At 39.4% G+C, this 21,853-nt stretch overlaps 2 protein-coding genes across 2 annotated transcripts in view; one reads left to right on the forward strand and one right to left on the reverse strand.

The window, feature by feature from the left end:
• Positions 1-3,936, reverse strand: part of fam222ba (family with sequence similarity 222 member Ba) — a 33,056-nt gene extending 29,120 nt beyond the window's left edge. Inside the window, exon 1 of the mRNA XM_080436447.1 lies at positions 3,772-3,936. The gene's annotated coding sequence lies outside the window, so the exon portion shown is untranslated. The remainder of the gene's footprint in view (positions 1-3,771) is intronic.
• A 7,251-nt stretch (positions 3,937-11,187) lies between these two features.
• eral1 (Era-like 12S mitochondrial rRNA chaperone 1) lies at positions 11,188-20,452 on the forward strand. Its single transcript, XM_080434912.1, has 12 exons — positions 11,188-11,386; positions 13,077-13,232; positions 13,418-13,545; positions 13,657-13,734; positions 13,820-13,866; positions 14,202-14,263; positions 14,604-14,716; positions 15,083-15,379; positions 16,371-16,520; positions 17,017-17,097; positions 18,557-20,106; positions 20,144-20,452. Exons 1-11 carry the CDS (start codon positions 11,293-11,295, stop codon positions 18,677-18,679), a joined length of 1,329 nt encoding a protein of 442 aa, XP_080291038.1. The 5' UTR covers positions 11,188-11,292; the 3' UTR covers positions 18,680-20,106; positions 20,144-20,452.
• Positions 20,453-21,853: the final 1,401 nt, after the last annotated feature.

Consider the following 21,853-nt stretch of genomic DNA (forward strand, 5'->3'; position numbering starts at 1 on the left):
ATGTGAACCACTGAACTAAATACCATGTAATAGCAGTCACAGACTTGCAAATCAATCCCCTGTTTTGGAAGGTATTGCCCATGCCACCAGCAAATTTGGACGTTTCATAGAGCCTCATTCTTTAGCCCCATCTCGAGTCCCGAACCCTGTTCCTGACCTCTACAGTGTGACTCATGACATCAGCCCAGTCACACAAAGGCTACTGAACACCTGCCCCATCTCTGAAAAACAGACTTGTACAACTGAGAAGACACAGCTTGGCCTGACAGCTAGTCTCCCTGAGTGGTGGCTCGCTGTGTGGGAACGTGTGTGCCGACAGCTGCTCTGGTGACTGTGGAGCTGAAAGGTAGGGATGGCAGACAGATCCCTATCCTGTAGTCCAGCCCAGGGGGAAGCGTAATTCAGCACATGGGTGAAATTCCAAAAATGCGAGTCATGTAAAGAAAAAAAAAGATGAGGCAAATAACCTCTTCCCTGCATAAAATTCACAAACACCTGCAAGAGATTAAAGAACTACAAGCCCCCGCTAGAATATGACAGCATAAATGCTATGCGTAGCAGAGAGTGCATGGTTACATATTATCAATTCAAGCGACGCTTCTAAAAAGCAACATCAAATACCTTGGCTTTTGAATAAAACAAAATGAGCGACAGCCAAGTGGCTCATTCCAGCACTGAAAAGTATTGCATAAAAAATATGCTGTTTAGCCAAGTTATTTCACAGTAAACAATCACTGAATCATAATTGTAACTAATCAGTGTATTCTAATGAGCTCTCAGTGAATCCCAACAACAGCTGAAATATAACAAAAGAAAAAAGAGAGCTGCCCAAGTTCCCCCTATTCATGCTTTGTACCTTGTGATCGGTTATTCATAGCCTGGCTCTGATGTCTCCAAGAAATACAGTATGGCTTTGATGTCATCCTCTTTTATTACTGCCGTTTGAAATAGGCCAAATATTGGGATTCAGTATAATTTGGACCTTATGTGCAGAATGCTCTGGAACACAAAACATATGGGCAGCAATGTGAGGTGTTCTGAATGATGCCGTCTGTATAGGACCAGTCATCACCCAGCCCTATGTGTTATGCCATATGCTTACTATGAGCAAATAGCATGAGCTAAGAAACTGAGTAGGTGTACCTACCATATTCATACCGGACTCGCTACTCGGCTTTCATATTTCCACTCAAACCAGCTTAACCATGTAGGCATAACTATACAATGTTCTCATACTGCTGGGCATTTTGTCACCGAATAATTCACCTAGTACTTAGGTAATTGATTTAAAAGGCATCATACTGTAAGCCAAATTTCTGCTCATTCACCTTAAATGATCCTCTTTTCCCAAAAAGTTGGCTGGAAAACCATTATAAACATGCTTTTTTTTCCATCAGTGTATCAAGAGCAAAAGTCATACTGCAGTGACAGGTCAATGAATCTACACAACTCATGCATATAAAAAGGGAAACAGTGGTAAGCTGACATGGTCCACCAGGCTAATGAACATATGCATTAAAGTGGTACTTTAATTGGGTTGAACATTTTCAGTCCCCTGCATGCTGACTGAGATAACATTCCATAAAGAATTCAACTCCAACATTATCTGTCCCTGACATATGTGTTGACCACAAGCATAAAGGCATTTTTTTCTAGCTCTTTAATCAAGAACTGCAAAAAAGACAAATGATTTCAGAGTAACAAGTCAAAGCAACGGTTCCTGAACCAAGAAATTGATTTATGTCCAACATAATTGCTATATGGGAAACATGGATTTCTTAAGCAGTGCATTGTGAACACTTAACTGAGAGAGACAGTTTATCCAGTATCTGTGTAATGAATGAGTTGATAGCCTTTGATTACATATAAATTGTACACAAATTAGGCTACTGTAAATTTAATATCCCATGCTTCTCTGGACATTTGACAGATTTATCTTTAAAAGGCATTGACCCTTTGGGCATCAAGAGAGACCAGATTGCTTCATTTGGTTGGGAAAAATAGCACCCAGATGCGAAAGGGATCCCTCCTTTATGATAACTGCCGAGTCAAGGAGCCTGCGTTTCTCTGGAAACAAGGTCTGTAATTTAATTATCCACCCTTTGGAAATGTAGGGCAACACAGCTACAAATGCAAAACTGTACTTTTGGGGACTTATGTTGTGCACAAGATGGAGTAAAGCATTCATAAAACAACAGCTGGAACCCCTCCCAGCTGTTGTGCTCCGATAGCCTAAATTAAATAAACTAAATATAACTGCACTTCTGAAAATAGTCTTCTAACTATATAAATGCATTTTGCAGATAGTCACACTTAATTGGTTATATGCATTTAGGTGTATCTAAATTATTTCTAATTAAAAAAAATTAACAATCAACATTTCATAATCCTCTAATTATCTTACCTTGCAACGTCATCATTACATCAACATTGCTAGAGAATGTGCTTCCAAGACAATCTACTACTGTACATCACACGATTCACCCTGTAATAGACGCACCAACCACGAGCCAGACTCAATATCCTTTAACATAACACAGAATTAAACTGTACGATTAGGTTTGGAGCGAGAGACGTATCGATAAGAGACCCCATTAGTTAAGTGCACGGTTAGGATTCCCGAAATCTGATCGGACAGAAAGAAACCTTTTGCCTTTAAGGCCAATAAGAGGCCATTAAACGTTATTATGGCAAAACCTAATATTTCCATCATGATGATGATGTGAAAACTACTTCTCTGTGCACTTCAGTGCAGCACGGTCGGTGACGTCAACCTTTTATTATCTTTAACACTTGCTTGTTATTACAGGTGAACAGGATTTAATTGCTTATCATCATCATCATCATCATCATCATCATCATCATCACAGTTTATTCTTACAGGTACACTTCAACTGTAAAGGCACGTTATTATGATCAGCATCAGGACCAGCCAGAGCCTGGGGAACGCGCTTCTAGATTGGGATGCCCATAATAATTGCCCCAGCCCTGAGCCAGCCCTAAATAAGTAAATCAACAAATACTAAAGCTGTGAGGTAACTGATGGCACATATTATTAATACATAATAACATAATAAAACACATAATGAATGCCCCAGCCCTGAGCCAGCCCTAAATAAGTAAATCAAATACTAAAAGCTGAGGTAACTGATGACACATTGAAAGCCCTGCATGACATACAAACAAGACTCCCAACTTCCAACCTAACTTGCTTTTTAGTCCACCTTATTCATGCTTTGTCAGGAGGAGGATGGTAATACTGTTAGATGGTATAGCTATAAGAGGGGGGGAGACACCTGCATTATTATAGAATAGAATACAGGCTAACACAAATAATAATAATAATGGCAACAATTATGTGACCAAAACGCGTACTTTTTTTTCAAGTGGAATGAGGCACATCATTTATACCACTAGCTGGTTGTTATATTATAGCAGTCTAGAGACAATTAGACAATAAAGACAGCTTTTATAAAACACCTACCCTCCCACGTTATCACTGAACACGACACACAGCCACCTAGATGTTTATGGCTCTTGTTGTCGCTTGCCCCAAAAAAAAGAGCAGATCTACAAGCTAGCTCTGTTAGCTTGTAGATCTGTTCTTTTTTCCCCCCCTCGAGCGATGGAGTATAAATTAAGCCTCAGTTCAGACTGAAACATAACACAGAGCTCCATTGTTACCGCGTCTGAGCAATATTTATGGCATAATGGAATAAAATGTCACGAAAATAGCAGGAGGCTGATGTTTTCAAAGAAACGGCTACTTACTCTCCATTCAGCTCCGCGAAAGGCATCGCTTAATACGTCGTCATCGTTTTAAAAAAAATGACCAGATCTTTTTATGTTTTGTGTTGCCCTGCCGCTGCGTTGCCGAATCACTGCTGCTCGCTCTGCTGTCTGTCTGCGGCAGCGACTTCCGGAGCATGCGCACGAATTGGGTGCGTTCCAGATGGAGTAAATTCTGCGCTGTCCTGCGCACAATATCACTGCCCCCCATTAAAGGTAGCCTGGTAAACCCTCCCTCCGGAAATCTCAATTCCATTTCATTTCTGGAGTGAGTCTGGCATGATCCGCCTGTCTGCAATATTGGCTGTGCTGGAGTTGGGCGGGAGTAATACCGTTGACTGACAACCCCTTCAGCCAATGATAATTTTTCCCCTTCAGCCAATCAGCAGTTCACCAGTCTTAATGTGACGCGACGGGACTTTTGAGACAGCCATACCCAAAATGGGTTGCCTTTTTCGGGTACAATGGTGTCACTGCCCGCCCCTACCGGTTCTCTAATTATTATTTTTTAAATAGGCTTTGTCATGATTAATTGACCACATATATGAAGTTAAACAACTAAATTCTATCCAAACGATATCTTATAAGTAAATTCCGTGCCTCAAAATAGAAGTTAGAGAGCTTTTTGAAGTAAAAAAATAGCGGAGAATTGGCCGCACAAGAAAAAGATGGCTGCCGTTCGTGTTTTGGGCTCACTCGAACTCGCCACCTGATTGGCCAACGTAAGCTGTCAATCACAGAACAATGAGCGACGACGCTGATAGGCGCGCCCGTTTGGCATACACAGCCAATATTGCAGAGAGGCGGTTCATGCCAGACTCACTCCAGAAATGAAATGGAATTGAGATTTCCGGAGGGAGGGTTTACCAGGCTACATTAAAGGTACACAACCTGGATTGTATTAAAAGCTTTTGAACCATTTTATAATATATGGACTACAGTGTTGTGTGTTCTAAAATACTTGTCAAATGTCCTGCGCACAATATCACTGCCGGTGATACCTGCCAATGTAATTGTAAATGTCAAATATGCCTTTTGGAACTTTCTTTATGAATTGTAAATGAAACTGCAGACATTATCAATATGAACAAGCATTTAAAAGGTTTAAAATTAATTTAACAAGACTAAAAGCGTTTAACAGCTCTGTTGCAGCCTGGCTGCACCTCTGGTAAATCAATGGTTTAGCTATAGGGGCTTTTGTAAAATAATAAGTGGATTAGTGGAATAATTGTGGCCCAAGGGTGCATGGCACTCGAGGATAGAGCACCTTGGGTGCACCTTAAAATCTCCCCATTATATTATGTGGTATTTTGTGTACAAAGTTGATATTTTGGTCTGACGGAGGAGCGGAGCTATAGAGGAAAGATCATGGGGTCACTCAAATGGTTATGGTTCATCCTCTGGGGAGCATGAATGTTCTCAGCAAGTGTCATGGTAGTCCACCCATTACAATACATTTTGAGATACACATCTTATAAGTGGAAACCGTAGGCCCAACAGCCTACGGTTGAACTTTTAGGAAAGGCCATGTTATCTAGGATTCCTCCTGCAATCTGCCTATTCGATTATGAGACACATGCATTGCATGCAAAGTTGACATTTTGGCCATTTTCAGATTTTGCAAGTAGAACTTCTGGCCTAAGGGTGGTGCTAGATGAAAGGCTATGGGGTCTACAAGACAAGACAGTAGGGGTCACCCTACATGGAGCATGAAGGTGCACAGCAAATTCCATGGCACATTTTGTTTTATATCTTGTTTGGGACCAAAGTGGTGGATCATGGATGTAAAGTGTTCAATTGAACAGCAGATTCCTGCTGCATGGTGGTGCTAAAATCATGGCTGCCCCTCACAGCATTCAATTTCATAAAAAGCTCAGATAATCATTGTCAGAGAAAATAAATATTCTGTTATTTAACCCATTTATATTATATTATTATATTTTGAGATGGGGGTCCGTGGCCAAATACATATAATTTCGGGGGTCCTTGACATGAAAAAGGTTTGAGAACCACTGATATTAAAGCAACATACGTTTTTACGTTACGTTAGGATTTAGAAGATATTTGTAGAATCCCCAGAAGCAAAGATTTGAGTTAAAATGTTGGCTTTAAAAAAAATTATATATTCAAAAATGTGCACAAAATGTTCACGATTTAAAAAAATATATCTGCTATTTTTGAATAGCCAAAGAAATCTTAAAATGACAGATGCTTTCCCGGTCTTAAAGGGTTAAGTCAAATCAACAGGGTAAACAGGTTTCTGTGGGGTCATCATTTGCCTTTTAATTAAAAACTCAGAAGGGAACAAATAAAATATAGCTGCAAGCAGCAATACCAAGCAGTGAGCACAACACGCTATAGACAATCAGCTTCATATTCCTCCAGTAGTCGTTAGAGTTGCCCTTCTACCACTATACAAAGTTTTGGAACAATCTGGATTGGCCATTAGGCCTAAACCGGAAATTAGCTTATGTCTTAAACGGGGCATGATGAGATATGCCTTTTAAAAGTTCGATTTTTCCATCAATTGCTATAGCCTCCCCCTTTGGCCAAGCAGAGTATAATTTGTTTCAATGCCATTTTTGCATAACCTTTTACCATTCTGCAACATAGTGCAAAAAGCAACTGGGTGGTTATGCCGTTAGCGGCAGAAGAATAATAACACTAAGGAATAAACTACAATAGAGTGCCTGTATAGTACACACCTGTGGTACTTGGCCCCTATGTTGGGATTGCTTTTGCATACTGTGTATCATGTAACAGATCCATTGATATTGATGGCCTACATGTTCAATAGTGTCATGCTTTGTGATTTGATGAAATGCTACATTTGTACATTGTGACATGTATAGCTCTCCAATCAAAGACTTATCTGTCTATGACAACTGAAATAAATGACTCCATTACAACCACCCCCTGCCCCCTCCACAAAATTGATACCATTTTGTCAATACAGAAGGACAGAGACAGGTAGGTTGAGGGAATGCTTGAAAATGTATTGCCGTATACGTATAATTACATATTGCAAGGTATAGGCTATTATGAGATTGTACTATTAATTCTAAAAGTACGTAATTAATTATCTAAAGACAAAACACACAATGATCATTGGCAAATTGCAAACTATTTTTTGGAGGAAACAGTATTAAGATGGGCTCCTTGGATGGTGAATATATTCCAAGCATACTAGGCTACAAGCCTCACTTCCCCCACTCACATAGTGAAAGGAGGGAGAGAGCTCTGTCTGAAAGCCCAATCACACAGTGCTGTGTGAGTTCAGCAGGTGGTGAGGTAGCAGCATGCAGGCTCCATCAGGCAATAATACAAAGTTAATGATGCAGAATGGTGTCTTTCTCCATACCAAAGAAGATGTCAATACAGGATGTTTAAGAATGCAGCTCCTAATTACGCTTTTTAAATTCACCAGTGATGTGATTGATGATTTCAATGGAAGGCCTTATTGATCCACTTCACAGACAAGTCCTATCGATTGCAAGTGTAGAATGGATAAAACTTCTTTTTTTCTCTCTTTTTTTCTTTCAAACCCTCCCCCCCCCCCAACTGATGGAGAGATTGTACAATCAGAACATCGCTGTGACCTATGGGTAGATTGGGGGCTAAATCATCGCTTTGTAAGCAGTCGGGTCAAGGACTTATAATGCAGTTGCTGCCCAGTTTCAACACTGCCCAGGCCACCGCGACAGTATTGCACTTGGCCCCCACGAAAGATAGAAGCATGATGTCACCACTATCTAATTTATCTGTTCACCCCAAAGAGAGAATTTATCTCTCCATTTGTTAATTGGACAGCTCCTCTGCCAATAGTCTATCTGTGGGTCATCAGCATTAATATGGTTTGAAAGTCCTATTATAGAGATCTCGCCTGTTGTGCAGCATTAGGCCTCTTATTACATTCACTTTTTATGTACTGATGAATGCTTTAATAGTTTAATTCATGCCTCAGGCTTATCATTTACTGGACTTGGCTATTTTTCAATGATTAATTTTTTTAATGTTATTTGAAGAATTGCCTACTGTTGCACATCTATAAGCCAGTTATGCTTACAGGCAAACAAGAGACAATGTTGTCACAAAATGTGATGTGACAGTAAGGAATTTATGTCTGCAGTTGGCAAGATCAGTAGCAAAATGACTGCATTTGTATAAGTCATTTGATTTTCCATTTCTAATATATAATTTCCTGTCAACACACTGTCTTCCATTGTAATTATGTCAGATTTATTATGGGATCAATTGCAAATTGACTTGCAAAAGCAGAGAGGTTTTTCATCACACCATACTAAATCTCATTGGCAAGCGCACTTCAGATGGTAAAGTAGGCTGCAGTTATGATTAAATGGTCTGCAGGCACTGCCTTTTTGTCTTCTTTTTACAGAGAGCTCTTTTTGAAGGCCAAAGTTAATGCAGTCATAGAAAGAACTCTGATACACTCCCACGTGAAATGGCCATGTGAGGAAAGCCCTGAGGGAGAAAAGGCCTTGAATGTGTGTGTGTGTGTGTGTGTGTGTGTGTGTGTGTGTGTGTGTGTGTGTGTGTGTGTGTGTGTGTGTGTGTGTGTGTGTGTGTGTGTGTGTGTGTGTGTGTGTGTGTGTGTGTGTGTGTGTGTGTGTGTGTGTGTGTGTGTGTGTGTGTGTGTGTGTGTGTGTGTGTTTTGGAGTGTGGGAGGGGAGAGAGAGAGAGTTCAAACATAACTGATCCTCAGATATCCCTTCGTTTCTGGTTCAATTGGAATTCTGCAGTAAGTGTCCACTAAAAGCTCTGTTTTGTTGCTCTTCCTTTTCTATGGTGCTTTCAGAGTTAGATGATGACAGATTGTGAGGTACTTGATATCCTTCATCATTCATCCCAGTGGAGGTGTTTGTTCCGCCCTGAGCAAGTCCTCGAGGACTAACAAACAGCCGGCATGTTTGATGGACTATGGGGAGACATCTGTTCTCGTTTTTACTATAGTATAGAGACTGAAAACAATATGGAACAGTAATCATTCAATACACAAACTGTGTCCCCTTACCTTGCCTCATTAATCCTTCAGAGAAGTTCAGACTTAGGAAATGAAAAGTCATCAGCTTGTCATTGTATTGGAAGTGATGAGCTGCAGCACTTTTTGAAAGTGAGTATAGCTAGTCTACATATATAGTGTTTTTCCTCTGTGTGTTATATTGCTTTATTAATTAACACAGATTGCCAATATATATATATATATATATATATATATATATATATATATATATATATATATATATATATATATATATATATATATATACACTACACACACATAAAAAGAGGAGTATGTATGTGCACATTGTGCAGTGCAAGTTGATTAGTAGCTTTAGGGATTGGCAGACCCTTCTTTTACATTTCAAATTATGGGTTATCATGACTTGCATCAGCAGATGTGTGTGTTTGCGCATTGTAATGAGAATATGAGATCACTTGATATTGCTATTAGGCCTCGTAGATGACGAAGGCCATTCGTTGAACACATTCCTGATCCGTGTCTCTACACAGCAATGAATATGAGACATCAACAGGCCACAGACAGTGAAGATCCACAACAACATCTCCTGTTGTTGATGGGAGCATCACCCTCAACACCGGCTCCCCGCAGGGATGTGTCCTGAGTCCCCTGCTGTATACCCTGCTCAGCAGGTTTGGGTACCTGGCCTTACAGTCATATGTCAGCAGGGCCTGCTGACATATGACTGTAAGGCCAGGTACCCAAACAATCATATTGTCAAGTTCGCGGACGACACAACAGTGGTGGGACTAATCTCTGAAAACAACGAAGTGGAGTACAGGCGAGAGGTGGAACATAGGGAGCTTTGGTGTAGAGATAATAACCTCTGCATCAATGTAAAAAAAACTAAGGAGATGATCATGGACTTTAGGAAGAGTGGCCCCACCACCAGCCCTCTCTACATCGGTGGAGATGTTGTCGAGGTGGTCTCTAGCTTCAAGTACCTGGGAGTGCACATTGCCAACAACCTAACCTGGAAGCTCAACTCAGCCTCTCTAATAAAGAAGGCCCACCAGCGGATATATTTCCTGAGGAGATTGAAGCGGGCGGGGCTAGGTACCCCTGTCCTTACTTCCTTCTATGGGTGTGCGGTGGAGAGCATCCTTACATCCTGCATCACCGCATGGCACGGAAACTGCTCTACTGCTGACAGAAAAGCTCTGCAGCGGGTGGTGAAGTCTGCTCAAAAAATAATCGGAAGCAGCCTACCTGCCATCAGTGACATTTATATCAGCAGGTGTAGGAATAAGGCTATTAGCATCATTGAAGATGCCACCCACCCTGCTCACGGTCTGTTTGACCTCCTCCCCTCGGGAAGGAGGTTGCGCAGCATTAAGGCCAGCACCACCAGGCTGAAAAACAGCTTTTTCCCTGAAGCTGTGCGAATCATGAACTCTCGCTCTTAGTGATCTGTAAAAACTACCTATGAACTCTGCACTATGAATTGAACCGTGACACATTAACTGTTTTTTAAAATGCTGTTTTTAAATGCTGCTGTTTTTATATAGTTGTTGTAGTTTTAGGCTTCTTATTAGGTGTCTTATTTATCTTATTTATTTACTCTGCCATGACCAGGACCTGAGGAACACATTTCGTTCTGTATGGAATGACAATAAAGCTCCTTGACTTGATAAAGCTCCTTGATCTGGTCGCATATGTTATTGTTAACAAATAAGTTCCAATATTATTATTTCTGCTCTCCAGTCTCCACGCTGTTTACTGGGGATTTGAAAAATAGTGTGGTGGGCCTTATTGGTCGCTAGGGGGCAATAGTGCCACCGCCTCGACTAAAGTATCTCAATGCAGACGCTCTTGAGAGAAGGAGAGGCATTTCTTTGGTTGTGTCGACATCAGTGTTGCCATGTCCGCTTATTATAAGCGACTTCGGGCTTTTTTTTCTGTTAAGTTGCTTGTAACTTTGATAGTTGCGGGTTGCGGCTTTTAGGGCTTATTTCTAAAGTGTAGTGCTTATTTGGGCTTGTTTCCTTTCCTATTGTTGTTTAAAACAGTGGTTCTTAAACATCTTCATGTCAAGGAAGGACCCCCAAATTAATATGTATTTGTCCAGCACAGACCCCCCCCCATCTGAAAATATTTTGTGCCAGCTAGCTACCCTCAATACAAGATTTGCGTCGTTCAAATGTTTAAAAGATGTTCCAAAATTAATAATAAATAATAAATAAATAAATAAATAGACGATCTACAGACGCGTTGTGAGCTTGTAGATCGGCTATTTTCAAATAGTCGTAGTACCTAGTCGTTTCTTTTGGGCTTGTTTTCGTAGACCTGATTGCTTGTTTGTCTCGCAAAACCTGGCAACACTGGTGTCAACATGTCTGCGCCCTGTGCACAGTGTGTGTACAAGTAAACAAGCTACTCGTTAAATACTATGTCCTTTACTTTAATAAGAGGTTTCGCTGAAAGTGTGTGTACTAAATACGTTTAATACTGTTGGTAACAACATGGCTTTCAGAGCGATTTTGAGAAACTCGGCCTGCATATCCAGAGTGATAGTGATTTCTGCCCGACATGATAATGTGTCTCATGTCAGAACGGGTCAGTTACTGATTCTTTACACTGTCCATTCATTCATGTATCATGTTTTAACTGCAAATGTCTTCTAAATCCCAACAGTTTTCAAAAAAGCGTCTGTTTCTATATCAGTGGTTCTCAAACTTTTTGTCAAGGACCCCCAAAAATGATAGCTGCGGAGTGGCGGACCCACCATCTCAAAATATTTTGTTCCAGGGACCCCCAGAAGCAAAGATTTGAGTTTTAAATGTTCGCTTTAAAATAATATATATATTCAAAGATTTGCACACCTTTCCATTTTTTTTCAAAAATAGCAGATCTACAAGCTTGTGTGCCGCGCTACGAGCTTGTATATCTGCTATTTTTGAATGGCCAAAGTGTAAAATAATGCTTTTTAGCTCAAATCAAAACATGACACAGATGCGTTCCAGGTCTTAATGTTTTGATAATGTACTTGGTTGTCTGCTCGGTATATGTGCTGTCCTCACAGGAGAACACCGTTAACATGGTTGTTCGTTTGGAAGGCAAAGCTGAACGCATGTCCTTGGCTTGATGTGTGTCTGACGAAAGAGATTTAAGGCTTATTTATGTGTTATGCCCATTGCCCAGTGGTGTAAAGTAACTGTGTACACTTACTCAAAGTACTGTACTTAAGTACAATTGTGAGTTTATTTTTTTGTACTTTACTGCACGTATTTCCAATTTTTAGTACTTCACTTCTAATCCACTACACCTCAGAGGCAAATATTGTACTTTTTACTCCAGCTTTAGTTACTAGTTACTTTGTAGATTTTGATTATTATTACAAAACATACATTAACCACTTCAACCCCTATGTACATTTCGGCTCTCAATGCATGCGACGCATTGTGAGCTTGTAGATTGGCTATTTCGCAAAAAAATATTTTTGAAAATTGAAAAATGGGACATTCTGCTTAATACATTTTGATGCCAATACTTTTGTACTTTTACTCAAATACATTTTGAATTCCGGACTTTTACTTGTAAGACTATTTCATTGCAGTATTGATACTTTTACTTAAGTAAAAAATGAGAAAAAAATTGTAATTTTTCCACCACTGGACGAAAGAGATGTAAGGCTAATTGATTATGTGTTATGCCACTGTTTGTTTGCTTCATCATTGGTGCTGCAGATTACATTTTATTTTTAAATTAACGTTATAACCGTATGTACAGTGTTTTCATGTGATGTAAGGATTAATAGCCAGTCGGAATTTCAGAGCAAAACAGTTATGACAGCATGCAAGTCATAAAAACAAGCATTATTATTCCCCCCACCCCTAAGGGCTGTGCCAATAGCCTACTTTACATAATACAATAATGAAAACCACGATAAACATTAAATAAAAACAACGCAAAATATATAATAATTCATAATAATATAAATAAAAAGGAAAAAATTAAAGAAATAATATAAGTTTAGATACAATTGTAATATACAGTGTGAGAGTTTATGAGATTTGATCAACCAAGGTGATGGAGGCTACGGAACAATTCTCTCTCTCTCTCTCTCTCTCTCTCTCTCTCTCTCTCTCTCTCTCTCTCTCTCTCTCTCTCTCTCTCTCTCTCTCCCCTTTAAAATGGGTTTGCCAGCTTCATATTACATTAACACATCCAAGCAAGGCAGCAAAATCCCTGCTCTGCTGGCAATGAAGTGATAGAGGTGTTGATGTCTTTCTCTTTTTTCTTTCAGGATTTGTCGCCTGCAGCCCAGGGAGGAATGGTTTTAGCTTCACTCCTGCCTGTTTTATTACATCAGATGCGTTTTTGAATAGACTGGCGACAGATAAAGCAGCAGAGACAGATGGCAGCTTTCATCAATACCAAGTCTCAGTTCCAGCTGACAGCGGTAATCAGCCCACTGGCTAAGTGATTTTAGCTCCGACAATTCATATGAACATCGCTAAACCTGGGCATTACCAAATGCTTAAACTCATAAATGGCTACTGCTGGCACTTCCCTTTTGTATGCAAGATTTAGTTCTCACTTACCTGTGTAATGATTTCTTTAATTTGTGTCATCATTTTGTCTCAGGTGAACAGTTATCTCTTTTACTGAGACATCCAAATCAGCCTGAGAACTCAAAGATTCTGAGAGTGGCTGTAATAGGTGCCCCAAATGCAGGAAAGTCCACATTGTCCAACCAGCTCCTTGGTAGAAAGGTTGGCACTTCAGCATATTAATAATCTTTTGGTTTCACTTGTATGCTTGAGTCAATGTTCTTTGGGGGCATTACCACATTCTAACAGCCATGATCCTTTCATATACTGTAGGTGTTTGCTGTGTCAAAGAAAGTGCACACTACACGGTCAAGGGCTCTTGGTGTCCTAACAGAGGAAGCTACACAGATAGTAAGCAGGGTTTTTCTTATTCCTCTGATGAATAATAAGTTGATGGTTACAAAAATCTCATATTCAATGCTACTTTTGTCTATAGATTTTACTGGACACCCCTGGTCTGACCACTCCATCAAAAGTCAAAAGGTGATGTCTCACATTATTGTTTTAATTGGAAGTCTTTTGGCTATTAGTGGTCTTCAAGTAGATAGATGCTAGTTACTGTATACTATGCAGATATGTTGGCTAGTTGTTCAGATATGTTGGCTAGTTGTTCACATAATGTTTCGTTATATAGATTTGTCTTTGCTTGGCCACAAATGCTAAGAATGTTATTAATAAATTGTTTTCTTTGCGCTCTACTTATGTGACCATTCAACTGTCGTTTGTTGACTAGGGTTCACGCCATTTACTCTCTCTCTGGATAAAAGCGTCTGGTAAATGGCAAAATTGTAATAAGATTTTCCTTCCTATCTTCACAGACACCAGTTGGAGAGGTCCTTGCTTGTGGATCCCTGGAACACGGTCAAAGAAGCTGACTTTAGTAAAAAATAATACCTTACTACATATAAGCTAGTTATAGGCTAAATTTCCCTTTTGTTGGTAATCTATATGAGGTTTAAAATGTGTTAATCCATTCAAATCAGGAAAGCATCTTTGTCATTTTAGATTTTAGCATCGGCTTTTCAAAAATAGTAGATGTACAAGCTCACAGCGCATCACTTTGTGCAGCTTGTACATCTGCTATTTTTTTTACATTTTTGACAAATCTCAAAAGTGTTTGAAAAATGTTGTCTAGAAGGCATTTGTAGAATTGCCCTCTGGTCTTCATGGGTTAAAGGAAGGGAAGCTCTGAGTTTGTAACATTTCACGTTTATTACCAGTTGTGGTCATGGTGGATGTGGCAGAGAGGTGGACATGCAGCGCGCTCGACTTTGAGGCTATCAGATGCCTGGCTCAGCACCCTGACATCCCAGCAATCCTTGTTCTCAATAAGGTATTGTTATTATTTTCAGTTCAGGGCAAGAATAGGCCAAGAAATGCACTCCATTGCCTTTTTTGTATCTAGAAAAATGTATGTATTTTGTAACATTCAACATTACGGCATGTATGCATCTGTTTGATCTACAAGATAGTGTTCAAAAATTATAAAGCAAAAAAAAATAAAGCAAATTCAGACTTGTTGCTAGTGTGAAACAGAGTATATAAAGTATATTACTATCATATAAACAGCCAAATAGGGTAATTATGAGTATAATAGGGTAATTATTGCAAAATCTAGAATGTAGAATTTGACTGATAATCAACCTGATGATCACTACTGGGGGTTTCTGGGATAACTTTGCAATTTTTCATCCCTCAGGTGGATCTGCTGAAAAGTAAGATCCGGTTGTTGGAAATGACAGCAGAGCTGACGTGTGGGGTGGTGAATGGACGCAAGCTGCAGGTCAAGCCTATGATTAAGCCTCCTTGGGCAGAAAAGAGGCCAATCCCTCCAGAGTTACCCCTTGATGAGGGTGACACTGAGCCTGGGGGCAGTGCTGAGACCCAGCCTGTGCGCAGCACAGAGCGGCTGAAGAGGACCCAGCGGGGCTGGCCTGGCTTCAAGGAAGTCTTCATGGTGTCCTCTCTGGACAGGGAGGACATTGAGGCTCTCAAGGTTTGGCTCAGATTTTTTGATCACAGCCAGAGAAGCCCACAGGGGAAGCACACATTATATTATGCTTAACCACTTAACTCTATATACGCCATTGACTCGAAAACGCGTCAATAACTACTTAATCCACCCACGCCATTGACGCGTTTGACGCGTTGGATTTGCGTTCATTGTTTAATCTCTGATCGCGCTATGCTGCTTAAAATTCAATGTTATTCTCGAGTTCCACTTACTTCACCCATATCTGCATCCGGTTTCATGTCCTGGGTTCCGTTTCCGGTTTTTGATTATTTTCCCCCGGTCATTTCGTCCAAAATAGGTAAACAAACGGTTTTTCACACGGTATGACGGACAAACGGACAGCTTCTCTTCTATAATCTATGGTCTGGGTGACGATCAGTCATCGCCGTCGTGTATCACAACGTAATTCTGACGATCAAAACAATATGGGAGGACGTCACATCCGTTTTCATGGTTTTCCATGTCTAATCGCTCAAGAAGGTAAACAGTGACACCAGGAGCTGATCAAGCTATCATGTGCTGCTCTCTGGTGGCGGATTTGTGCGGCGTCTTTAAAAAACAGTCTGTTCAATTATTTTCATGAAAATTTTCAAAATATAAAAATAAAAAAAACACAAAAATTGCTGGCAATGGGGGAGTACTTTATGAAAATACTCTGGCAGTCAAAGAGTTAAGCCCCATTTTTTATTTTTTATTTTTATTTTTATGTCTCCATGAAAAGAAAAATATATCGCCATGCGATTGTGAGCTTGTAGATCGGCTATTTATGTACAAATAAAAATAAAATATTTATTTTATTGTCTATAATAATGACATCCCTAAAATAGCCGGGATGCCATTGTTCAAGTGGTTAATGTATACACTTTCGTACGACAAAGTACAGATCAAGCTATAGATCAAGAGATTATTTCATGAATGTATTGCCTGTTGGATGTTCATGCTTGACCAATAGAATGTGTTATTTGACCTCTAGAGGTACTTGGTTGCTGCTGCAAAGCCTGGGGCCTGGCAGTACCATAGTGATGTTCTGACTGACCAAACCCCTGAGGATGTATGTACCAGCATAATCAGAGAGAAGCTTCTGGAATATCTACCTCAGGAAGTTCCCTACACCATGAAACAGGTCAGTGAGAATGTTAAAATACTGTATATAAATATATGATTATATTATATATGTAACTTTACAAGTTAGTTGACATTTTCAGTTGTTAAAGGACCATACCGGTAGTCCTGCATGTTTAGCCCATTGACTACAATGGTTTACTTGACATTATCTGGCATTACTACTGTTGTGTATTAGTGCATTTTACAGGGGGTATATCATCAATACAAGGACATGCATTCATTGACGACCGTATTCTCCTTAAGATTTTATCCACCATCTGTTTTTAAATATATATATATTTTAAGATAGATTTGGGTCCTACTGTATGCAGGAGTAACAATTACTCCTTAGTAACGGTTATGTTTGAAGCATACTGTAATACCCACTTACATCTGTTATTATTTTCAATAATAATGTACAATATGTTACCACAAACTTAGTTTGCAGGGGGTTCATGGTTGAATACTATATTAACAAGCAAATGTCTTTAACAAGCAAATGTCTTTGTCTTCAGGCCATTGACCTCTGGCAAGATGGAGCAAACGGAGAGCTGATTATAAATGTAAAACTTTATGTCATGAAAGACGCTCACGTGGTAAGTGGATTGCACATATCTAATTGTCACTGTCTGTATATATATATAGAAAGTAGATAAGCCTAATTTATGCTTTGCCGCACAACAGTGTTACTTGCGAACATGTATTTTCAGAAAGCGACACCATTGTGCAACAAAGTCTTAAATTAGGATTTGGGCCTGGCTAGTGCATCAGAGCTTTAACTGTGTAATTCCTTACATGAGAGGGGAAAAAAGCTACAAGGGTCCAGTGTAAGTGCCAGGTTCCATTTGTGGGGATGGGATCTTGCATTGCTTTTCCATACCATTCAATCCTATGTTTCACCAACCCTCTTAGATTTCTCCCTGTAATCCTCAACTTTATATTTGGAGACTTACAGTCACATGCATGTACCGTATAACAGTTCCAGAGGGTGGATCATTCTGTCTAATTCTAGTCTAGAGCATGGTTCTCATTCAGCGTGAAGTGCACAGCCATCTAGCCTTCGGGCAGGCTCACCATTTGAGCGTTTATAACAGCTGTAATTATGCTGCCACAGATGACACCTGCAATAATGTACTTCTAATATTCATTAGCAATTTTGCACGCACACACACACACACACACACACACACACACACACACACACACACACACACACACACACACACACACACACACGCATGCATACACAGATACACATGTGTGTGTGTATATATATTGTGTGTGTGTGTGTGTGTGTGTAATATATATATATATATATATATATATATATATATATAGAGGCCTTTTTCTTCTATAGTAGCTTGTAAATATTGAGCACCCTTTCTAAAGCATCCATATTTGATTCCAACAACTAAGCCTACGTATATCTGCAGCACTGCAATGTTCTTCTACAGCATACAGTAGGTCTTCAACCGGGGGTCTGGGATCCCTAGGGTATCCTCAAAATTACTAAAGGGCCCGCCAAATCTTTGTGTGATAGGATTTTTATCATTTTTTCCCCGAAATTGAAATGTCATATGTTCAGCAAAAATACAAACAAACAAACAAACCAAAAACTTAATTTACACAACACTGATGATAGTGCTGTCAAACTAATCTCTGAAGCCATCAAAGCTGCAGCATCCCAGGCAGCCCATAGTCACTTAAAAGAAGAAAACACTATAATACATGTGGTCAACAGACATTGATCAGCTAAATAAGGTGAGCTAGCTTTGAAAGCCTCTTATCAAGTTGCATGGTAGGCTATATACTGTATGAGGGAAAGGCTCATTGTAGACTGATGTTTGATGTGATCATTGTAGAATTTCCTTAAAGCAGGAAACTGGAGTAGAACTTTCATATTCAGTCTCATCATGAATCAGATGTTGTAGTATAGTACTTGTCCCCATTTACTGTGGAATGGTCTATTCTATAAAAAGGTATCCTTCTCTTACACGGCAGCTGCTCTGAATACTGTCTTGGTCTTGCCGTTTTAATTTCCCTTCATCTCCACAGAGAATTGTGATTGGAACAGCTGGTCAAATGGTGGCACGGATGGCCCGTGAGGCTGGAGAGGACCTGAGCAGGGTGTTCCTGAGAGAAGTGAAATTGAGGCTCTCAGTCAAATTGAAGCAGTGAGGAGGATGGAGGTAATGTGTAAAGTCTGAAGAAAGAAGAAGAAAGACTGGAGGAGGAAAACTGTGGATAGCATCTCATTATGAGTCGCATATTTTCAGCTTTAAAAGAACATCCACTAAAGCGTTTGCATTGTATTACATCTGAACTCCTCAGAATATTGACTTTTAGATACGTTTTGCTTTGTGTCTTTTCATGTTCACCTGGTCCTGTATTTATTCAAGTATGCTACTGTATGTAAAATGAGATATATGTAACTGTTATTTTGTTTGGACCTCTCATTTGGTCCAGGTCTTTGCACTTTGTTACGTGGAAATTGGAAAATCAAAAAAGCGGTTTGAGTTTGTTGTAACAGCAGTTGAGGGGAACTAATAAAATATAACAGTAGACAGGTTCTTAGCCATTGCAATTGACCACTGGCCCTATTTTATATGTAGGCTATAAAAAAATAGACGATCTACAAGTGATCAGGTATTGAATATATAATACCCATGATGACATGCCCCAAAATAGGGACACCAGGGTGATTAGTATAACAACATTTAAAAGAAAAAAATCATCGAATCATCAAATGGAGTTGATGATTTATCTTGTTTTTACTTGGCAGGAGTCTTGTGCTAAGATGGACTGTAGATAGCTGAAGTGGAACCTGAATTCACTGAGATGTCATTTATAATATACACCATCCAGGCTAAAGCCTATACTTCATAGTATGACGTGTTGCTTGATGAAAATAAGCAACATCATCGTGCAAGTATAAATTAGGCAACATTTCCTCCACTCTTTCTTCATTTTAGTCACTTCCATTGCCAAGTACTGCCTGCCATCCCTTCAAGTCTCCCTTTTTGTTTCCTTGCTTTTTCACTTTACTCTGCCTCGCTCACAAAGCCTAGCTCTGCCCCCAAGGACTGAATTGTCTCCCTAATGGAAGGCAAAATGGAGCACTAACCCAGTGCTAAAATGGGTCAGATAATGGTGATTAGATTCATCCCTCTGCCCAATGACTTAGCTCAGTGGTTACTCTATCCAGGGCATCTTCATGAATAACCAGTTAGTGGCCTAAAGCAAGGGCAGAGAGAGAGAGAGAGAGAGGGGCTGGGCTTCAAGTGTCACCCCCTTAAGCTCTGGATTCTCTCTGCCACGGCTGCTCCCCAGTGATTAGACAGGCAGTTGCACAGCAAAGATCACCACTCAGACAAGCCAACTGCTGCCTACTATAGGTTGTCGTGACTAAGGTATGTCAAGCGGCTCACAAAAGTGATCTTGACAAAGTATACTTGGAATGTCAGAAATGATACATGCAATGTGTGTATAATGACAAATTATTATTTGTTTTTGGAGCAATAAACTTTATTTACATATCAATCAAGTGCACGTTATTTACAAATATACAATTAGAAAAATACTTTTGGACAAAGTTTTCTGTACTGGTATTCCAATTTTGGCATTTAAACTTATCTCGAGCAGCTTACAACGTGTAAGAGTGGAGTAAAAGATATTAACTTAGCATCAAACATAGCATCTAAATAGCATACTTAGCATCTGTCGACAAGCAAACTGCATACATCTATCTAAATATCATAGAGCATATTTGAATAATTAACCAACATACATCTGGATAACTAGCATCTATCTACTGTAAATAGGCAACTATTCCTATATAATATATAATTCAAATTCTGTCTGAAGTTCATTAGCAGTAAACCAATCAATACATTTGATTATTTTCCATCATGTGGTCACAGATGATAGTGAGTCAAGGCCATAGAACCCTTACCATTACTAAAAACTCAGTAATGGTAACGGTTTGATTGCCGTGCTCTGCTCTGCTATGTGCAGCTTGTCAATGTGTCTTCAAAGGCCTGAAGGACGAATGAAGCCCTGGATAGTACATCATCTATACTGTAGTGTCTCTATAATGAACTTACAGTATATGATGATATCCTGTCCAGGGCACAAGATCAACATTTACTCATCTGTTCCCTGTACATTGTATTATCCTGTAAGACAAAGACAGAACAAATAAGTATATTTTGCATTCAAACAAATTGAATTGAATACATAACAATTCTCAAGAATCCCTGGTTAATAGGGAAAAATACTTAAAAAATTATGTAAAATTCAGCAAATTTCTACCCTAAAAGGAAAACTCTTGTTCAGTAAAACGTATTGTTGGTCTCTATGAGGCTAGGACCTTTAATGTTTCAGGGTTTGAATGGAAATAGCATGCAAATAGAGGTCCTCCAACGAACAGCTCTTTCATCCATTTCAATACCACGAGGACCAATTAGGCCTCAACCGCATCACCCCCTTACAAAACCAGCTAGATCATTGGTTACCAAACCTTTTCAGCTGAGACCCAAAAGATAAATTTGATGTGTCCCCGGGACCCAAACTTACAAAATTATATTATTATGATTTAACCACTTAAGCAATATTTAATAGCGATAATAGCCTATCTACAAGCTCACAATATGTCGCAATGTGACACGCTGTGAGCTTGTAGAGCTGCTATTTTCACTATTTCTTTGTTTTTTTTAGTTTTTTTTTACATTGAAATAATTTTGAAAGATTCTGATAAAAGAAAAGATTATTGAAAATCTTTGGAAATAAGAATGAAAAGAATTGTATATTTGTGAAAATGGGCCCCGACCCACCGTTTGGGAAACACTGAGTTAGTTTACACACTCACCTCTGCTTGTGTTCTTTAGGGGTGGGTGATGATGCAGCTTGGCTTTTACCATTTCTTTTTTCTTCTGGACTGCAAGCATCCATGCAGTTCACAAACTCCTCACAGCTGACAAACGTACCTCCAGAGCTTGACACTTAAAGACCCCCAGCTCATTAGCATAATGGCGATGACATCTGGGTTGGACCAAGGAACGAGGGTTGAACTTTTCTTATCTTCTCCTAACCCGATTGCCTCCATCCACAGATTGTCCACGCCCCTATCACACCCCAGTGAATTAAACTTGTATGTATTATTTATTATTATTATCATCATCATATTTTTTGACCTGTGTATCCTATTTTATACAGTGTACTTTTTTAGTTTTAATGACATTCTACAAAGACACATTTTATTGTTGGAATTAAGTCTCCAGTATCATTCACTTTCAGTTTCAATGTCATTTAATCATAAGGGATGCTTAGTTTACCCCTCAAAGTTCACCTATA

This window comes from Gymnoscopelus braueri, assembly GCF_963280865.1.
Source record: "Gymnoscopelus braueri genome assembly, chromosome: 8".
Classification (NCBI taxonomy): Eukaryota; Metazoa; Chordata; class Actinopteri; order Myctophiformes; family Myctophidae; genus Gymnoscopelus; species Gymnoscopelus braueri.

Bases quoted from the DNA above. Each gene is read 5' to 3' on its own strand.
- eral1 (XM_080434912.1), top strand. From the start codon at position 11,293: ATGGCTTTCAGAGCGATTTTGAGAAACTCGGCCTGCATATCCAGAGTG. The intron at 16,521-17,016 runs GTCAGTGAGAAT...CTTTGTCTTCAG, and splicing joins TTCCCTACACCATGAAACAG to GCCATTGACCTCTGGCAAGA. The intron at 17,098-18,556 runs GTAAGTGGATTG...TCATCTCCACAG, and splicing joins TCATGAAAGACGCTCACGTG to AGAATTGTGATTGGAACAGC.